This window comes from Ornithorhynchus anatinus, chromosome 14 (assembly GCF_004115215.2).
Source record: "Ornithorhynchus anatinus isolate Pmale09 chromosome 14, mOrnAna1.pri.v4, whole genome shotgun sequence".
NCBI classification, from domain to species: domain Eukaryota; kingdom Metazoa; phylum Chordata; class Mammalia; order Monotremata; family Ornithorhynchidae; genus Ornithorhynchus; species Ornithorhynchus anatinus.
Genome location: NC_041741.1, coordinates 40,946,306 through 40,964,070, shown reverse-complemented (window position 1 = coordinate 40,964,070; position 17,765 = coordinate 40,946,306). Strand labels below are relative to the sequence as shown.

Sequence of the window (17,765 nt, the reverse complement as noted above, 5' to 3'; positions counted from 1 at the left end):
CGCTGACCTTCCTGCCTCCTGGCTCTCCCCTCACCAATTCATATCTTACTCTGATGCCCACGTCATTTTTCTAAAAATATGCTTAGGTCACGTCTCCCCACTCCTCAAAAACCTCCAAAGGCTGCCCATCCATCTCGGCATCAAATTGAAACTCCATACCATCAGTTACAAAGCACTCAATCAGCTCTCCCCCCCCACCTTCCCTTGCTAATTTCCTACTACAACCCAGCTTGGACACTTTACTCCTCTAACCTCAACCTATTCAAGGTAATAATAATAATAATAACAATAATTATGGTATTTGTTAAGCGCTTACTAAGTGCCAGGGACTGTACTAAGTGCTGGGGTGGAAACAGGCAAACCAGATTGGACACAGTCCCTGTCCCCCATGGGGCTCACAGTCTTAACCCTCATTTTACAGATGAGGTAACTGAGGCGGGGAGAAGTAAATTGACTTGCTCAAGGCCACTCAGCAGATAAGTGGCAGAGCCGGGATTAGAAATCATGACCTTCTGATTCCCAGGTCTGTGCTCTATCCACTATACCATGTGGCTTCCCATCTTATCTTGTCTGTCTTACTGCTCACCGACCCCTCTGGTCTAGAACTTACTCCCACTTCACATCAGACAGACCATCTCTCTCTCTACCTTCAAAGTCCTACTAAAATCACACCTCCTACAAAATCCCTTCCCTAAGTCCCCATTTCCAGTCATGGCCTAGTGGAAAGAGCCTGGGCATCAGAGAACCTAGGTTCTAATCCCAGCTCTGCTACTTGTCTGCTGTGTGACCTTGGGTAAATCACTTCACTTCTCCGAGCTTCAGTTTCCTCATCTGTAAAATGCGGATTAAGACTGTGGGCCCCATGGGGGACAGGGATTTTGTCCAACCTGATTATCTTATATCTACCCCAGCATTTAGTAGAGTACTTGACACACTGTAAGTGCTTATCAAACACTGCAATTATTATTAATATTATGCCCTTTGATCTGTATTCCTTAAGCATGATACTCACCCCACCAGCAGCCCCAATGCACTTTTGTACGTATCCATTTCCCCTATCTGAAATTTATCTCTTCCCCTGTAGACCGTAAGGTCCTTGTCTACCAACTCTATTGCACTGTACTCTCTCAAGTGTCCACTACAGTGCTCACTTGATAAAAACCCCAGATACTTTGATGAAAGTGGAAACTATTGGTTTATGCATGGTATTTGGATTTTCTAGGATTTCAGTTATTCATGCTCTCCTTGTCCCCATTAGGCAGGTAAATGAGAGCTGGCTATACCAAAGCCTTGACAACTCTGCAGTCTATAGCAGAGTTAGCCGGGAAAGCCTGAGAGTGAGTAAATCTCTCATCATTACAGGTTTCTTCCTGGGTGGGCTCTACCACTATCCTGCCGCCTTGAAGACAGGCAGTGCCAGAACTTGAAACACAACTAACTTGTATTTACATATGGAAATGGTTAATGATAATAACCAATTATATACAACCAAAAGATTCCTGCCCGTGATTTGTGGCTGTCTATATGGTGAACATATTTAAGTTCATATTCCACAGGCACACGTATGGTCAAAACCTTAAAAATAAATCCTTGCTCACTGGCTCAGTTCCAGAAAGCTTTCTGCCATGCCAAATAAGAATCTGGTATTGGCCATTAAAAAGCAAGTCTGAGGATAAGCAAAAAAAAAAAAAAAAGAATTCAAAATTGAAAATAAGTTCACCCAACTTGCCTACGATGAAAATTTTGGGAGATTTATAAGATGTTTTGGGTGGATAAAGATATGGGTGTCTGTGGTGACTGGATGTGTCCGGGGATGCGTGAACTTTGTGGGCCATCTAAAATTTGGGTGGGGAGAACCATTTTTCCAATCCACTGACCTGACTGCTCATCGCCTGACTAATAACCTGGGTTTCCTTTAAGGCGCATTCAAAGGCACACAACTGTCCCCCTTAAGATGGACATGCATAAAGTACTTCTTTTACATTTAGGGCAGGGACAGAGGGGAAATCTATTTCAGAACATAAAACTGCTGAGAACATTTGGATTTATTTTTTACCAGATCAACTTACCAGCCCGAATATCCCAGGAGTCCACACTGTCCACAGACATCTACCTCAAAGGCATCACTTGAAATCATTAGCCTCTCCAGTAAGAGCATGCTGGCTCCATAACCTATCAGGCAGTCCCGTTCCATTTCTCCAAGACGCAAACCGCCGTCCCGGGATCGACCTTCAGTGGGTTGCCTTTAAAACAAATTATTTGACAAATATGATTATTTTCTGTTGGGATCAAGGGCAGATATTTTTGAGTGAAATATTCTCTAAAGTGGAGTAAACAGTGCTACTAATCTCGTGAAGTAGATCAGGATTTTCCTATTTTACAACGACATCATCCAGGCACAGGAAAAAAGGCATGAAGACTTTAAGAATTTGCCCTGGGAGACACAAGCGGAGCACAGAAACAAACCCAGTTCTCTTAGGTTATCAGTTGAAAGGCTCTAAAGTATGAATCCTGGTGATAGGATTGATTAGTTTTCAGTTACAGGGATTGAAATTTAAGACAATTACATGCTCATAAATTAGCCTTAACTCAGACGGGACTATATAAATATATCAGACAATACATCAGAAGCTGGGAATGAACACCTTACATTTTGGGGTGGGGGAGGAGAGAAACGGGGAGGACAAAGCACTGATAGAAGCTACTGGTTTCTGTTAATGCTTTTCTGCTCAGATTGGTGGAGATGAGGGAAGATTTTTTACTAAAAAAAAAAGCTAAATGCAGAAACCTGCTAGCAGATATCTGCAATACATTTTCCTAATACCCACTGAACTACGAACTTTGGTAAGACTTATACTCCATATTTAAACACTAGGCAGTTTCTTGAGAGTTAGTTTGGTAAGAAAAACATTAAAAATGAATCTTGAACATAAAGTTCATTAATTATTCTTCTCTCTTCAAAAGCAAAAGCAAAAGCTTGAGAAGCAGCGTGGCGCAGTGGAAAGAGCACAGGCTGTGGAGTCAGGGCTCGTGAGTTCGAATCCCAGCTCTGCCACTTGTCAGCTGTGTGACTGTGGGCAAGTCACTTCACTTCTCTGTGCCTCAGTTCCCTCATCTGTAAAATGGGGATTAAGACTGTGAGCCCCACGTGGGACAACCTGCTTCCCCTGTGTCTACCCCAGTGCTTAGAACAGTGCTCGGCACATAGTAAGCGCTTAACAAATACCAACATTATTATTATTATTAGCTAGCATAGGAAGTAATTACTACTACATTTATCTTGTTCTCAAGTAGCTTTATGGTTGTCTTTACTCATTTAAATAGAAGCTGAGGGGGAGGAAAAGCTACAAACTCAACAATAGTAGTCTTCTTGCAGAAGTGGTTACTGTCTTTATAGTCTCTAGCCTTTTTCTTCCCCCCCTCCAGCAGTTTTTGGAACACATATGTCTATCATTTCAAAAGACATATGCATTTGCTTCATATCAAAGGGTCAAAGGATTGAGTCAACTACACCTTTCCCACTGTAAAAAAACAGCTGCTTCATCCCCCTCTCTCCATCCCACTTCACCGTGTCAAGATTCAACATAGTTTGCCAGCAGGCTTCAGTGAAGTCAGTTTAAGCAAAGGTTATTAATATCTGAAATTTTGGCACTAATTGGTATGTAACTGAAAATCTGAGCAACATATCTGTCCTTAACATCATAAACACACACACACATAAATCCCATATAACATTATCTTTTATATTCAAAGAAGTCATCACGGACATTGAAATTCACCTGTGGAGGAATGTGTGACTGAAAAGGCCGATTCAGTACTGCGGTGGACTGTGTTCACACAAAGGCTGTCTCTCTTGTGCTGATTTGTTGTTTTGTAGTACCTGATACAGTTTTCGCTTTTACCTCAGTCTTTACAAAATTCTGCTCAAAATGAGCTACTTCTTTTTGGATTAATAATAATAATAATAATGTTGGTATTTGTTAAGCGCTTACTATGTGCCGAGCACTGTTCTAAGCGCTGGGGTAGACACAGGGGAATCAGGATGTCCCACGTGGGGCTCACACTCTTAATCCCCATTTTACAGATGAGGTAACTGAGGCCCAGAGAAGTGAAGTGACTTGCCCACAGTCACACAGCTGACAAGTGGCAGAGCTGGGATTCGAACTCATGACCTCTGACTCCAAAGCCCGGGCTCTTTCCACTGAGCCACGCTGCTCCTTACAGTGTGCCATGATTGTCTATCTGCGGCAACTCATTCCCAGGCTTCAGCAGGGATAGTGCTGCATCCTTAACTTTACAGGTAAGAACATAAACCCTTATCTCTAGAAACATGCTCATTTGAAAATTGGTTAAAGTAAAAGGCTACTGGATATTAGGGTGGCATAAACAGAATCCACTGTAGTTTTGGCCTAGTGCTCCTGAACCTACACTTTGCCATTTTCTTCTCTCACATAGTTATCTGTGAAATTCAAAGTGGCCTCTCACTTTTTTTTATGGTATCTGTTAAGCGTTCACTATGTGCCAGGCACTGTACTAAGTGCTGGGGTAGATACAAGCTAATCAGGTTGGACCCAGTCCATGTCCCAGATGGAGCTCACAGTCTTAATCGCCATTTTCCAGATGAGGTAACCAAGGTACAGAGAAGTGAAATGACCTGCCCTTGGTCACACAGCAGACAAACAGTGGATCCGGGATAAGAACCCAGATTCTCTGAATCCCGGGTCCATGCTTTATCCACTAGTCCACGCTGCTTCATCCCCAATTAATGTTTCATTCCTTAAAGAGCAAAACAGAAAGTCAACGCAAATGCCTGTAATTAGGCAGAACAGCACATTCCACATGAGTAGCCGGTAAAATGAAGATGTTCAGGTCCCACACTGCTGAGCCCAGTCAGCTTCCGGACACGTGCTTTAACCTCACCTGGTAAGAACTGCTCTGGGACCCCGTGCTCTCGCGTGCATCTTATCCAACACCATATGTTTCAGTTTCTGATAGTACACTGGACCGAAGTAGATATACGCTTCTAAGGGTTCACTAAAGAAAAATCAGAGTTTCTGGTTAAGGTGATTTTATCCAAAAAGGGGGGGAGAAATTAGAGAAAACAAATACTTTCTACAGAGAGAAACACTGGCAGAAGCTGTTTTGAATAACTCGGACTCGAATAACCCTGACAGCTTTAAATCGAGGTAGACAAAACCAGGCATGGATGGATTGAAGAGTGTCTAACAAATCAATGCATTGCATTTATTGAGCGTTTACTGTGTGCAGGACTCTACTAAAGGTTTGGGAGGGTTCACTGTAACAGAACTGGTAGACACGTTCCCTGTCCGCGAGGAGCTTACAATCTAGAGAAATAAAACAGAAAACACAACTCAAGGTCAGGGTGCACACAGAAAGAGCTTGCTCTGTTTGTGAAGTGCAGCGAGCAGGTGCCTCTACCCTACGACTGCCCTTTCCTCCCTTCTCTGCAGCCATTTTAGATAGTGGAGCTGTTGTTATCTAGTGCTGTCGAGTCGTGTCCGAGCCGTAACGACACCATGGATACATCTTTCCCAGAACTCCCCACCTCCATCAGCAATTGTTCTGGTAGTGTATCCATACAGTTTCCTTGGTAAAAATACATAGTCCAACAAAACTCAATCTAATAGGTTGAAGATCCCCCTCTCCTTCCCCCGCCCCCCGCCACCTTCCACCTCTGTGTGTCCTTTATGATTTAAGCCTCAGTGTTGGAATGACCCCACGACTGTGTAGGGTATTTGGCATTAAGTAATAAGCTCCTATCTATGAACACACACTGTGCTAAGCCCTGGGTTAGAATCAGCATCTCCGTATCTCATTTTGACCCATTCGATGCACTCCAACCCATTTCCAGCTTAGTGGACAGGGGGATGCTCGGCAGGAGAGTGGCAGATGTGCTGAGTGGATAAGAACCATTTCTGTATCTGCCTGCTAGGCATGACATTGAAACATAAGGTGAATAATCTTAACTAAAAAGCACCTCATCTATTCCTGTGCTATTAATGTCAGATACACAGAATGTACTCATATAATTAGCAGCTTAGAGTGCCAAAATTGTACACGATGCTGTATGAAAATGATCTAGAGAAAATCCGACCTCTCATTAACATTGCTTCAAGAGGAAGAGAATGGAGCGCTAGTTCAATTAAACCCAGACTGGTTTGCGTTTGGTCATGGACATGGCCTATCCTGTTGGCAGAACTGGATTGAAAAGGTTAACATTTCTCAAACCAGGCAAAAATCACCAGGTTTAGTTGCCTATAAAGCTACTAAATATACCAACAGACAGCAACAGCACCTAGATTCTTCATGCATTTACTGTCTTCACTTTACACACACACACCTATGGTGTTTTTAAAAGGAGCAGGGAAAATAAAATTAGAAAAGTAAAAATCTCTTCAGTTAGCATGCCCCCACCAAAATATCCACATATGCCTGTGTGGACATGGGGAGCACGTGTGTGTATGTCCTTACATACATAAACTTTTGATTGCTTCAGTGTGTCCAGAGATGGGGCCGGGGGTGGCAAAGGGACATATGATTGGCTTCAAGGAAGCTCTAAGACTCTGCACGAAATCACCCCACCTTATGTATCTGTTCTCTTCATCTGCTTCTCCCCAATCCACTCTCTTTGCTTCTCCTAACTGCCCCTTTCGCCCCTGACTTGCCCATTTGCCCTCTCACTCATTTGTATCACCCAGCTTGTAACTCCCTCCCTACCCAAGTCCAACAGACTACAGCCCACCCCTTACTCAAAGCCCCCCGAAACCATCACCGCTCTGAGAAACAATTCAAGTGTAGTTCTTACTGCCTCACGAATGCTCTAATCTATCTACCTACATCATTTTTCCTATTCCAGAGTACAAAAACTTGTGCAAACAATTCTTACCCGGTGATCCCAGATGTTACATAATCTTTGCCCAAGTAATTATAACCATGGCGAACAAGGTCTTCACAAACGTCCTTAACTTTGCTCCCTCCAAATGCTGTTCCGTAATGAAATTTGCCATCAAGAACTCCAGCCTTTCCAGCCAACAGTTCAATCAGTTTCCCCACCTAGAAAGGAATAGTGAGTTAACCAAGGAAAACAGAAAACAGAGAAATTCAAATTTTGAATTAAAAAACCACCGTGGATCTCTTTCCCCATTTTAATAGATTCAAATGCTGAACTCTGCCTAGTGCCCTAATCTTGAATAGTCTCCTGATAACTCATTTAATCTTCACAATAATAAAACAGTCTTTACATTCTTTGGTAATGTTTTCAAACCTGGCACAGATTCAGTACTCAGAGTGATTTAGAAGGTTAAACATAAAAGCAACGAATCTGAAAGCGATCGGTGCACATCATATAAACAGATTTTACAGTATAATCTTACTGGGAGCCTTATAATCTTTACCTTTGATATCTGTTGCAATGGTTGGACTCTACAAGATATTTTAGATGAAAACAGTGCGATGTTTACAGTGTCACTTTAAAGTTTGCTTGCTTTCAAATGCAAGCACGTGTTTCTAATACAGACATTATTTCCAAACAAGAAGAAGTATTGTTCTTTACAGTGTTTTCCTCATTTACCTTCTTGTACCGAGCCAGAAATAAAACTCAGGTCACCTGGCTCCTAGTTCTAACCTCACACTAATGGGTCTTAATGCCTCTCCATGCTATCCTAAAGAAAGGGCCCAATTCATTCAGAAAAGTGGTATTCATGAACCTACGTGGGTAGTCCGCAGAAGTTTTATACAACATTTCCAACGACAGTCAAGAACACTGAGGGTTAGAAGGGAGTTCTGCCATTTAATAGCAATAGCAGAAGTACTAATATAATTTAAGCCTTACTGTGTGCAGAGCACTGTACTGAGTATTAGGAGAGAATACAAGAGCTGGGAATTAGACCTGGTCCCTGTCCCTCAGAGAGCTCTCTTACTCTCTTATAAGTGAAAACTTAATGCTATCACTAGGGCACACCATTTTTTTTTATTTTAAGGACAGTCGGTGCACTTAAAAACGCGCCTGTCACTTTCAAAGCAGAGACAGGAAATATGAGATCCAGGACATGGTTTAGACTGGGTTGCTAGGGCAAACAAAAGGATTGGGACAGAGGGAGGCTGCTAGTGACAGACTGTGAAGGCAGAACAGAGGACAGGGGACAGATAAGGAAGAAAAGCAAGCTAAGAGTTGCATACAGTATATACCAAAGGACCAAACGCTGCTATTTCTTTAAAAAGTAAATCTCTGGGCTCAATTAAAAATATTCCAACACTGTGGCTCTTTTCAGATTTTGAAGTTTTACATTTAAGTGGTTGAGGACACCTGCTGTTTATCTTTGATGATACTAAACAAATCAATTATGCCTCAAAATGAAAAAGCAAGTGTATTTTCTAATATTTGAGGCAATTAGGTTATGAGCTCTGTCAGGGGCAGGGATGGTGTCTGATCTGATTATCTCGTAGCGTGCAGGTCCCACTACCTAGCACCAATGTGTGTCATATAGTAAACACTTAGTAAATACCACCACCATCATCATCGTTATTTTTCTGGAGAAGGACCCAATACGAGAAGCAGCATGGCCCTAGTGGATAGAGCACAGGCCTGAGAGGCAGAAAGATGTGGGTTCTAATCTCGGCTCTATGTGTCTATTATGTGACCTCGGGCAAGTCAATTCACTTCTCTGGGCCTCAGTTACCTAATTTGTAAAATGGGGATACAACGTGAGCCCTATGTGGGGAAAGGACTGTGTCCAACCTGATTAGCTTGTATCTCTCCCAGTGCTTAGTAAAGTACCTGGCACATAGTAAGTGCTTAACAGAAACCATAAGAAACAACAACAAAAAAAACCCAACAAGGACCACAATCCTGAAATGGAGCCTGTGCCCAGGGACTAAAATATGTCCTACCCAAGTGAACTTTCTGTTTGTGTTTAGGGTGCTGAGATGATCAAACACAATTTACATGTTAATTATTGACATGAAATACAGTGATTCCTACCCGGGGGGCTATGTATGATCATAAAATATCCTATAAACACCAAGTGAATGGGTATTTTTTTTTTAAAAAAAAGGCTTAGACAGCATTGCTGAGTGGGCTGACAACTTCGGTCTTGTATGATTTCTGTGGCTCAACAGCTTATCTGCCTTTCATTTTCAAAGAAGCACATCATCAAATGTTAAAGCAACTGACCGTCATGCGTGATGGGAAACCATGAGGGTTCATTATGATATCAGGACAGATTCCGGAATCACAAAATGGCATGTCTTCCTGAGGAACGATCAATCCGCATACACCTAGAAGATTAAAAATAGTTCATTCATTAAAGCAAATCAGGATAGGACGCAAATGGGATATCCCATTGGAATGTTCTATTCGCCAATCTCCATGTCCACACCGGTGCCACTGACCAGGGTCTCTCACAACTGCCCACACAACAATTCCCATTCATGTTGATAGTCTGCCCTATCAAGGCCCCGCCTCTTCTCATATTGGGTGAAAACTAAAACTGGTATTTCCCTTTATGTGACATCAAACCAACTTGCTCACAAACCCCAAATCCTTACTGCAGGGAAGAGATGGAATACTGGCAAGTTCCAATTTGCCAATGTTACTGAAAGCTCAAATCTTCAACCCTCTCTCTCCCTTATACTGTTAAATTTTCTGTTCAATAGCCAACCCAGGAGCAAAATTTCCTTGCCTCAGAAATGGAGATTGGAGTACTGTTTAATACGATTGGGTGACTGATCTAGGGAGATATTTTTGGATCTAATTTCCAATTACTTTAATAACTATTTGAATTATTTGATATGTAAACATCTCCAGGAGCACAGATGCAAGTAATCTGCTGGGCTGGTAGTGCTACTTCTTTTGTAGAGATTAACCTGTGGCAAGGCATTATCAATCAATCAATTGCATTTATTGAGTGCTTACTATGTGCAGAACACTGTACTAAGCGCTTGGGAGAGTACAATACAATAAAGTTAGCAGACACATTCTCTGTCCATGATGAGTTGACAGTCTGGCGGGGGAGGGAGGAGACAGACATTAATATGAATAAATAGGTAATTTATAATATATAATTTGAAGGTGGAGAAAGTGATGGTCTGGCGCATATGGAGGGAGTTCCAGGCTAGGGAGAGGATGTGGGAAAGGGGTCAGAGGTGCGATAAACGAGATCAGAGAACAGTGAGTAAATTGGTGTTAGAGGAGTGGAGTGTGCGGGCTGGGCTGTGGTAGGAGATTAGTGAGGTGAGGTAGGGTGGGGTGAGCTGATTGTTTTAAAGCCAATGTTAAGGAGTTTCTGTTTGACACAGAGGTGGATGGGCAGCCACTGGAGGTTCGAGAGGAATGGGGAGACATGAACTGAATGTTTTTTGTTGATAAAAGATTCGTGCAGCAGAGTGAAGTATGGATTGGAGTGGGGAGAGACAGGAGGCCACGAAGTCAGCAAGGGGGCAGATGCAATAGTAAAGGCAGAATAGGATAAGTGCTTGGATCAGCATGGTAGCAGTTTGGATGAAGAGGAAAGGGCAGATTTTAGCAATGATTGAAGGTAGGACCAACAGGATTTGATGACAGAGCAAATATGTGGGTAGAATGAGAAAGATGAGCCGAGAACCAAGCGATGGTTACGGGCTTGTGAGGTAGGGAGGATAGTGGTGTTGTCTAAAGTGACAGAAAAGATGGGGGGAGGACAGATAAAGGGAAGTAGCCAGGCCTAGTGGACAGAACACGGGCCTAGGAGTCAGAAGAACTGGGGTTCTAGTCCCAGCTACACCACTTGTCTGGTGTGTGATCTTGGGCAAGTCGCTTCACTTCTCTGTGCCTAAGTTAATTGATCTGTAAAATGGGGATTAAGACTGTGAGTCCCATGTGGGACACTGTCCAACCTGATACCTGTATCTACCCCAGCACTTAGAATACTGCCTGGCATATACTATATGCTTCACAAATACCACTAAAGGAAAACAAATGAGGAATTCAATTTTAGACATGCTTAATTCGAGGTGTAGGCGGGACATCCAAGCAGATATGTCTTGATGGCAGGAGGAAATGCAATACTGCAGGGAAGGAGAGAGGGGAGGGCTGGAGATGTAGATTTGGAAATCATCTGCATAGGGAAGGTAATTGAAGCCATAGGAGTGAATGAGTTCTCCAAGGGAGTGGGAGTAGAGGGAGAGTAGAAGGGGACCTGGAACTGAGCCTTGAGGGACCCCTACTGTCTGAGGGTGGGAGGTAGAGGAGGAGCCAGAAAAAGAAGCTGGGAAGGAGCTGTCAGAGAGATAGGAGGAGAACCAAGAGAGGACAGTGTCAGAAAATCTCAAAGAGAAGGAGGTGGTCTACAGTGTCACAGGCAGCTGAGAACTCTAGGAGGATTAAGATGGAGTAGAGGCGGTCAGATCCGGCAAGAAGGAGGTCATTAGTTATCTCAGAGAGGGCTGTTTCTGTGGAGCGAAGGGGGCGGACGCCAGATTGGAGGGAGCTGTGGGGTCAAGGGAGGGTTCTTTTTTTCAGATAGGAAATATATAGACATGTTTGAAAGCAGAGGAGAAACAACTGTCTGAACGTGAACAGTTGAAGATGGCAATCAAGGAGGAAAGAAGGAGGGGTATTTTAAAAAAAGGTATGAAGGGATGGGGTCAGAAGCACAGATGGAGGGGTTAGATTTAGAGAGGAGGAGAAAGATTTCATCTTGAGTTGGAATTATTTTCATGTGAAATTACATTAGGAAGTATGTTACTGATTTAAATTGTAAGGCCTAACAAGGAAATTAATGCCGGCATGATCTCCAACACTCTGCACATGTTTTACCAGAAGAAAGTGAAGATCAATGAGAAAACCAAGCATAAAACAGCTAAATCTTCCACCTTCCACCAATCCCCGCTGCTCCAGCTTGCAATTCAACGTACCAAACTTCTTGCTAGCATTATCAATGCTTGATAAAATCAGAATAATATTAACCAAAAGAGCAATCTTTATCTTTCAGGTATCAGCCGTTCTGAAAAGCACGAGTTGGGATGAGAACTATTGTTTAAATGTATTGAGATAGGTTTAACCTGACTGAAAATGAGAAATAAATTTTTTATAAAGACAATTCTTTTTCACTGGTGGGATACCTATTGATACTTAGTAATATTTTTACCCACAAAAAAATGCTAAATGAATACATTTTAGTACCCCTCATTTTTCACTTCTAAATATCAGTTTACATATGTTGTTATAAAATTCATTCTGTAGACTTGTTCTCCATCATGCTAATGGATTTACAAAATAATTTTGAATCATGGCTTGTGCCCCAAATCCTATTTTCAAAAGGGATGAAATTTGAATAAAAATATCATTACATTGCTTAATATCTTTTGATTTGTAGAAGGCACTGACCCATCGCAGGGAAGTTTGGAAAATGTAATTAAATACAAAAAACAGGGGAGTGTGGGTTTGTGATTCATTTATGCTTGGATTTTAAATCAATACTTTCTGTGTGTGTACATATGCTACATATATTTAAATACATGACCATTTAAGTCCTCCTAGACTTTGAAAGGTAAGAATCAGCTTTTAAGGTTTGCTAAGATTTAAACCACCCAAATGAATGGTACACACTCCCCCTTTAATTCATTCCAAACAAATTCCAAACCATAACCCTGTGTTCCTGTCAAATCCTGTTTATTAAACATTAGAAATACTGGGAAGACTAGTTTAACAAGACATCACATTTTTAGTTTAGGTGCTCTGACGCCGATACTCTGCACACAGAAAGTTCAAAACTGCGGTCACCAAGGAGGCTGCCCCTAAGTCTCCTATTAGTGTGTATATATTTTTGACTTGGTGGGGGTGGTGAGAGTGAGGGTGAAGCTACATTGCTAAATAGGAAAAAAAACACAACCAAAACCTCAAAGATGCAGCCCACTAACCAGTTAATTCACGGGGGGATATTGGCGTCTTCTCAGGAGGCAGCAGCTTGTTCACTCTCTAACAAGAAAAGGTGGAGGCGGGAGGGTTTGGGGGGAAAAGGTGCAAGGGTAACTAACCCAGTAAATAATGGGGGAGGGATGGAGAAGAAAGGGAACTGATCCATTGCCTTTTGATATAAACTCTCCCCCGACAATTTAACCAAAATTTGGTTTAACTCCATTGCCACGATGAATCTTAATCCCCCTACATCCCCAAATTCTTTTTGAGTCATGTTTGTTGACCTCTGCTTAAAATGTTTTACACTCCCTTTTCTTAGGTCCTTTAGGTACTGGCCTTAACAAAATATACGGTTTAGGGTTTTTTATTCCCTTCGAGGAATGTTCCGGGTTGCATCTGGATCAAGGGCACCTGTAAGCCAAAAATTAAATCTTCGCTAACCTAAAATTACTTTAAGCTCTGAAAACCCTTTTATATGCCAAGATGGTTCCCATAGCAGACAGCCCTGTGTTGTTTGTTTTGTGTGAAAGTGAATGATAAAAGATCCATGAAATCGACACAGAAAGGCAGAACAGCAGAAAGAACTGAGGGCTCTCCATCATAGCGGCTTCTACCCTCTGCTGACTTCGTATGACAATGGAATCTACACATCCAACTGCAGATCTAACACAGCTGTGCATTTCATTAGATGAAGAGCACTAGTGACACAAGTAAATAATTAACTTATTCTGGTCCGCTGACTGTGCTTATGAGACCAGTCATAGCTGACAGATTTTAATACAAGTTAACACAAAGAGGGCATAATGAGCTTAGAAGTTAAAACAAAATATTTAGACAGAATGTGATGATCTCAAACTTCCTAAACCACCTTGCAAGTTTGGATTTAAATAATAAATTTCCAATCTTAATTCCATATTTTAAATGTTTAAAATGTGAAGTCCCCGGATTATAACTGGAAATACATTTTCCCTTTTCCTAGAAACTTTGTAGCCGGTATTTCCTTACCTCCAAGGGCACTAAAACCCTCTCAATAAAATATTTACACTCCTTATATTTATGGGCATTTGTAAAAACTGTAATGACCATGTAAAAATGTAAATGATATTCAAAGTATGAAAAATAATCTGAAAACTCAAAGGGAGAGAGAACCACATGTAAATTATATCTAACAGAAAATGTAGGGAAAAGAATGCACTCGTATTTTAAGTGTTTTCCCAGCATTCTGGATCTTAAAATAAAATTTCACGTCTTCCTTGCACTGATCTTTCAACACCATTGTCTGCAGCCCAAGCACATGGCTTAATAAACAAAAATTAATTAGAAAATGAGCTCAACTAAACACAGATTTTAAAATGAAAACAGGTAACAGGAAAGCACACCTAGTCGTTAAATGCTCATTTGCCTAAATTTCAGATTTGTTAAAACACAGAGTCTGGGGCATTAAATAACCTAATCCCAATTACCAAACCACATTTGGAAAAATGAAGAACACTAAATTTATCCTATACAATTTGATCCACCTCCCCCAGAAACAGGGCAATCAATCCCAGGTTAATTTAAAATATCCATTTGGATTTGCCTTAAAATTAAGCAAACTGTTATTCTTTATGAAATAAACCCTATTTAATATGATGAATCATTTGATCTTCCTAGAAGACATTTTCCATTGTAAAATGCAATTTACTTTCTCAGGACCCTTCCAACATATAGAATTCTCCATTGCAGGTTACCCTCCAGTTAAGAGTTTCACACTGTTACAATTAGGTCAGATTCGATTTCAAATGTTACAAGTGGGAGAGGCAGAAACACTTTCAATGTCACATCTTTGTGCTGAACCCAATGTAATAGCCGCATCTTTGAGAACTAATTTTATAACTCATATGTGTTAATCTGATAGCAGTGTCATTTCTGAGATTGCTGATAGCTGGTTCTCATTAAAAATATCTGGTTACACTTATTATTTAGCATTTTTGTAGTGCTCGATGTTTCGGTGGAGGGTTTCGAAATCTTTAAAATCTTGCTTATTTTTTCCCCTCAAAATTGGGAACTTGGTTAATTCCTGGTTAAAAGGTGAGGAAACTTTAGAAGCCAAGTGGTAGAAAAATTAATGATATTAATGGACTGTCATACAGTTTACAGTATATTTTCTTGTTCTCTATATTAAACTTCTAATGGAATCTACATATATATGTAAATACAGAGATAGATTTGAAGATGACGTTACTGCTGCTGAAATTTCACCAAAGGGGTGTGAGGGTCACCAAAAGACTATCCTCATCACACTAAACCCACAAAAATATAATAAGGACATTTTTAGATCTTCATCCCACTGAGCTAAGAATTGAATCCCATAGCAGGGCTTCTGCTGAATGAGGTTGCTACATCCTATCAATTCATTCAATCATATTTACTGAGAGTTTGCTGTGTGCACTGTACTAAGCGCTTGGGAAAGTACAATACAAAAATAAAAAATGACATTCCCTGCCCGTAACGAGTTTACAGTCCGGGGGGTGGAGACAGACGTCAATACAAATAAAAAACATTATGGATATGTACATAAGAGTTGTGGGGCTGGGAGAGGGGAAGAGCAAAGGGAGAAAGTCAGGGCCATGCAAAAGGGAATGAGAGATGAGGAAAAGTGGGGCTTAGACTGGGAAGGACTCTTGGAGGAGATGTGCCTTCATTCATTCATTTAATTGTATTTATTGTTTGCTGTGTACAAAACACTGCCCTAAGCACTTGGGAGAGTACAATATAACAACAGACATAATCCTGCCCACCATAAACTCACAGTCTTCAATAAGTCTTTGAAGGGGTTGGGGGAAGGGGGCGGGGAGAGTAATTGTCAGATTTGAGGAGGGAGGGCATTGCAGGACGTGAGCAAGAGGTGGACAGTGAGATCGAGGCCCACTGAGAAGGTTAGCATTAGAGGAGCGAAGTGTGAGGGCTGGGTTGTAGAAGGAGAGAAGCAAAGTAAGGTAGGAGCGGGCAAGGTGATGAACTGCTTTAAAGCCAAGGGTGAGGAGTTTTTGTTTGATATGGAGGTGGATGGGCAACCATTGGAGTTTTTTTGAGGAGCAGGGTGACATGTCCTGCACGTTTCTGTAGAAAAATAATCCGTGTAGCATAGTGAAGTTTGGACTGTGTTCTCGACTGTAAGCTCACGGTGGCCAGGGAACATGTCTACCAGTGTTATACTGTACTTTTCCAACCACTCAGTACAGTGCTTTGCGCACAGTTAGCACTCAATAAATTCAACTGATTGACTGACTGCATGGAAGAGTGGTGGAAGTGATCTCCCTCATGGCTTTTTATACTCAGCTAAAAATGGAAAATACTGTAGCATGGAAACTCACTATTACCCAGTAATAACTCAAATGATTTAATTAGTACAATGCCATGAATAGCAATATATTTTATCCCTTTCCTTTAGCTCCCTTAGAAAATTTCTTAATTTTTTAAAAAACTGTGGGCTAAAAGACATTTGAACTTGTGCTTACTGAGGCAACATATGTTACTTTTCTACACTTGATAATTTCTCTTTTCCCTAAATAGGGTAAATTCCTTTTAAGTATCGTTGTTTGCTTAAAAAAAATAAGGATAAAAGATTTATCCACCTGTTCTTAATAACTGTGATTTTGTTAAGCACTTACTATGTGCTAAGCACTGTATTAAGTGCTGGGATAGAGAGATTAATCAGGTCAGAAACAGTCCCTGTCCCATATCGGCTCCCAGTTTAAGTAGGAGGGAGAATATATATTGAATCCCCATTTACAGATGAGGAAACTGAGGCCCAGAGAAGTTAAGTGATTTGCCCAAGGACACCCAGCAGGCAAATGATGGGGGGCAGGATCTCTGACCCCCAGGCCTGGGCTCTTTCCTCTGGATCACGGTGCTACTTCCAATCAGGTAACTTTTAAAAGTCCTGTGAAATTAGAAAGGTATGTGATCTGATAGGACCTGTGATCCACTCTTAGGCTTACCACTAATTTTCTAGAAATGGAGATATCTGAAAAATGGGGATAATTATATTTTTCCATTTGATAATTGGGTTATGAGGACTGGTGAACTAATAGCCAAAGAGAAGTTTGGGAAAGTTACTAGAGCAATAATAATAATAATAATAATAATTGTGATATTTGTTATGTGCTTACTGTGTGCCAGACACTGTACTGGGGTGGATACAAGCAAACCGGGTTGGACACAGTCCCTGTTCCATGTGGGGCTCAGAGTCTCAATCCCCATTTCCCAGATGAGGTAATGAGGCCCAGAGAAGTGAAGTGATTTGCCCAAGGTCACACAGCAGACAAGTGGCCAAGCTGGGATTAGGACCCATGACCTTCTGACTCCCAGGCCCATACTCTATCTACAACTCCATGCTGCTCATGGAATCACACCTGGTGTTATTATTATCTTTGTCATACAAATTTTTAATTACTCACTGCAGGGAAGGTTCATTGGTAGGCATAAGGGCCAAACTAAAGTAAGAAGCAGCATCAGTGGTATTAATTTCTGCTGATTTGCAGGGGTTGGGTGGGAGGAGGGGAGGAAGGAAGGCAAAGTCCACTACTAGGTGGCCTTGTTAGGTCATGTACCATCAGTACAATTCTTATAAGAATTTTAACCCTCTCATGCCCCAAATGGGGTTTTCCGGCAGCAAAGGGTTCATTGGTGACAGAATGTAGAGATTGGTGGGAAGGAGTTGGGCCAAAATAGCAGCAAATTCATCTTTAAAAGGATGCAACAATTGTTATTGGTCAGTATAAGCTCCTGTGTGAGAACCTGTACAGATTTAGAAATCAAGATCTTGGGATCAAAATGTAAAAGCTTCTAAATGATCTAATTAACC

General features: G+C 41.4%; 1 protein-coding gene across 1 annotated transcript in view; it reads right to left on the bottom strand.

The window, feature by feature from the left end:
- Positions 1-17,765, bottom strand: part of POLR3B (RNA polymerase III subunit B) — an 87,550-nt gene that overhangs the window by 4,538 nt on the left and 65,247 nt on the right. Inside the window, exons 24-27 of the mRNA XM_029079145.2 lie at positions 9,194-9,297; positions 6,908-7,074; positions 4,921-5,034; positions 2,070-2,243 (exon numbers count right to left, since the gene is read on the bottom strand). Coding sequence (XP_028934978.1) covers positions 2,070-2,243; positions 4,921-5,034; positions 6,908-7,074; positions 9,194-9,297 — 559 coding nt within the window. The remainder of the gene's footprint in view (positions 1-2,069; positions 2,244-4,920; positions 5,035-6,907; positions 7,075-9,193; positions 9,298-17,765) is intronic.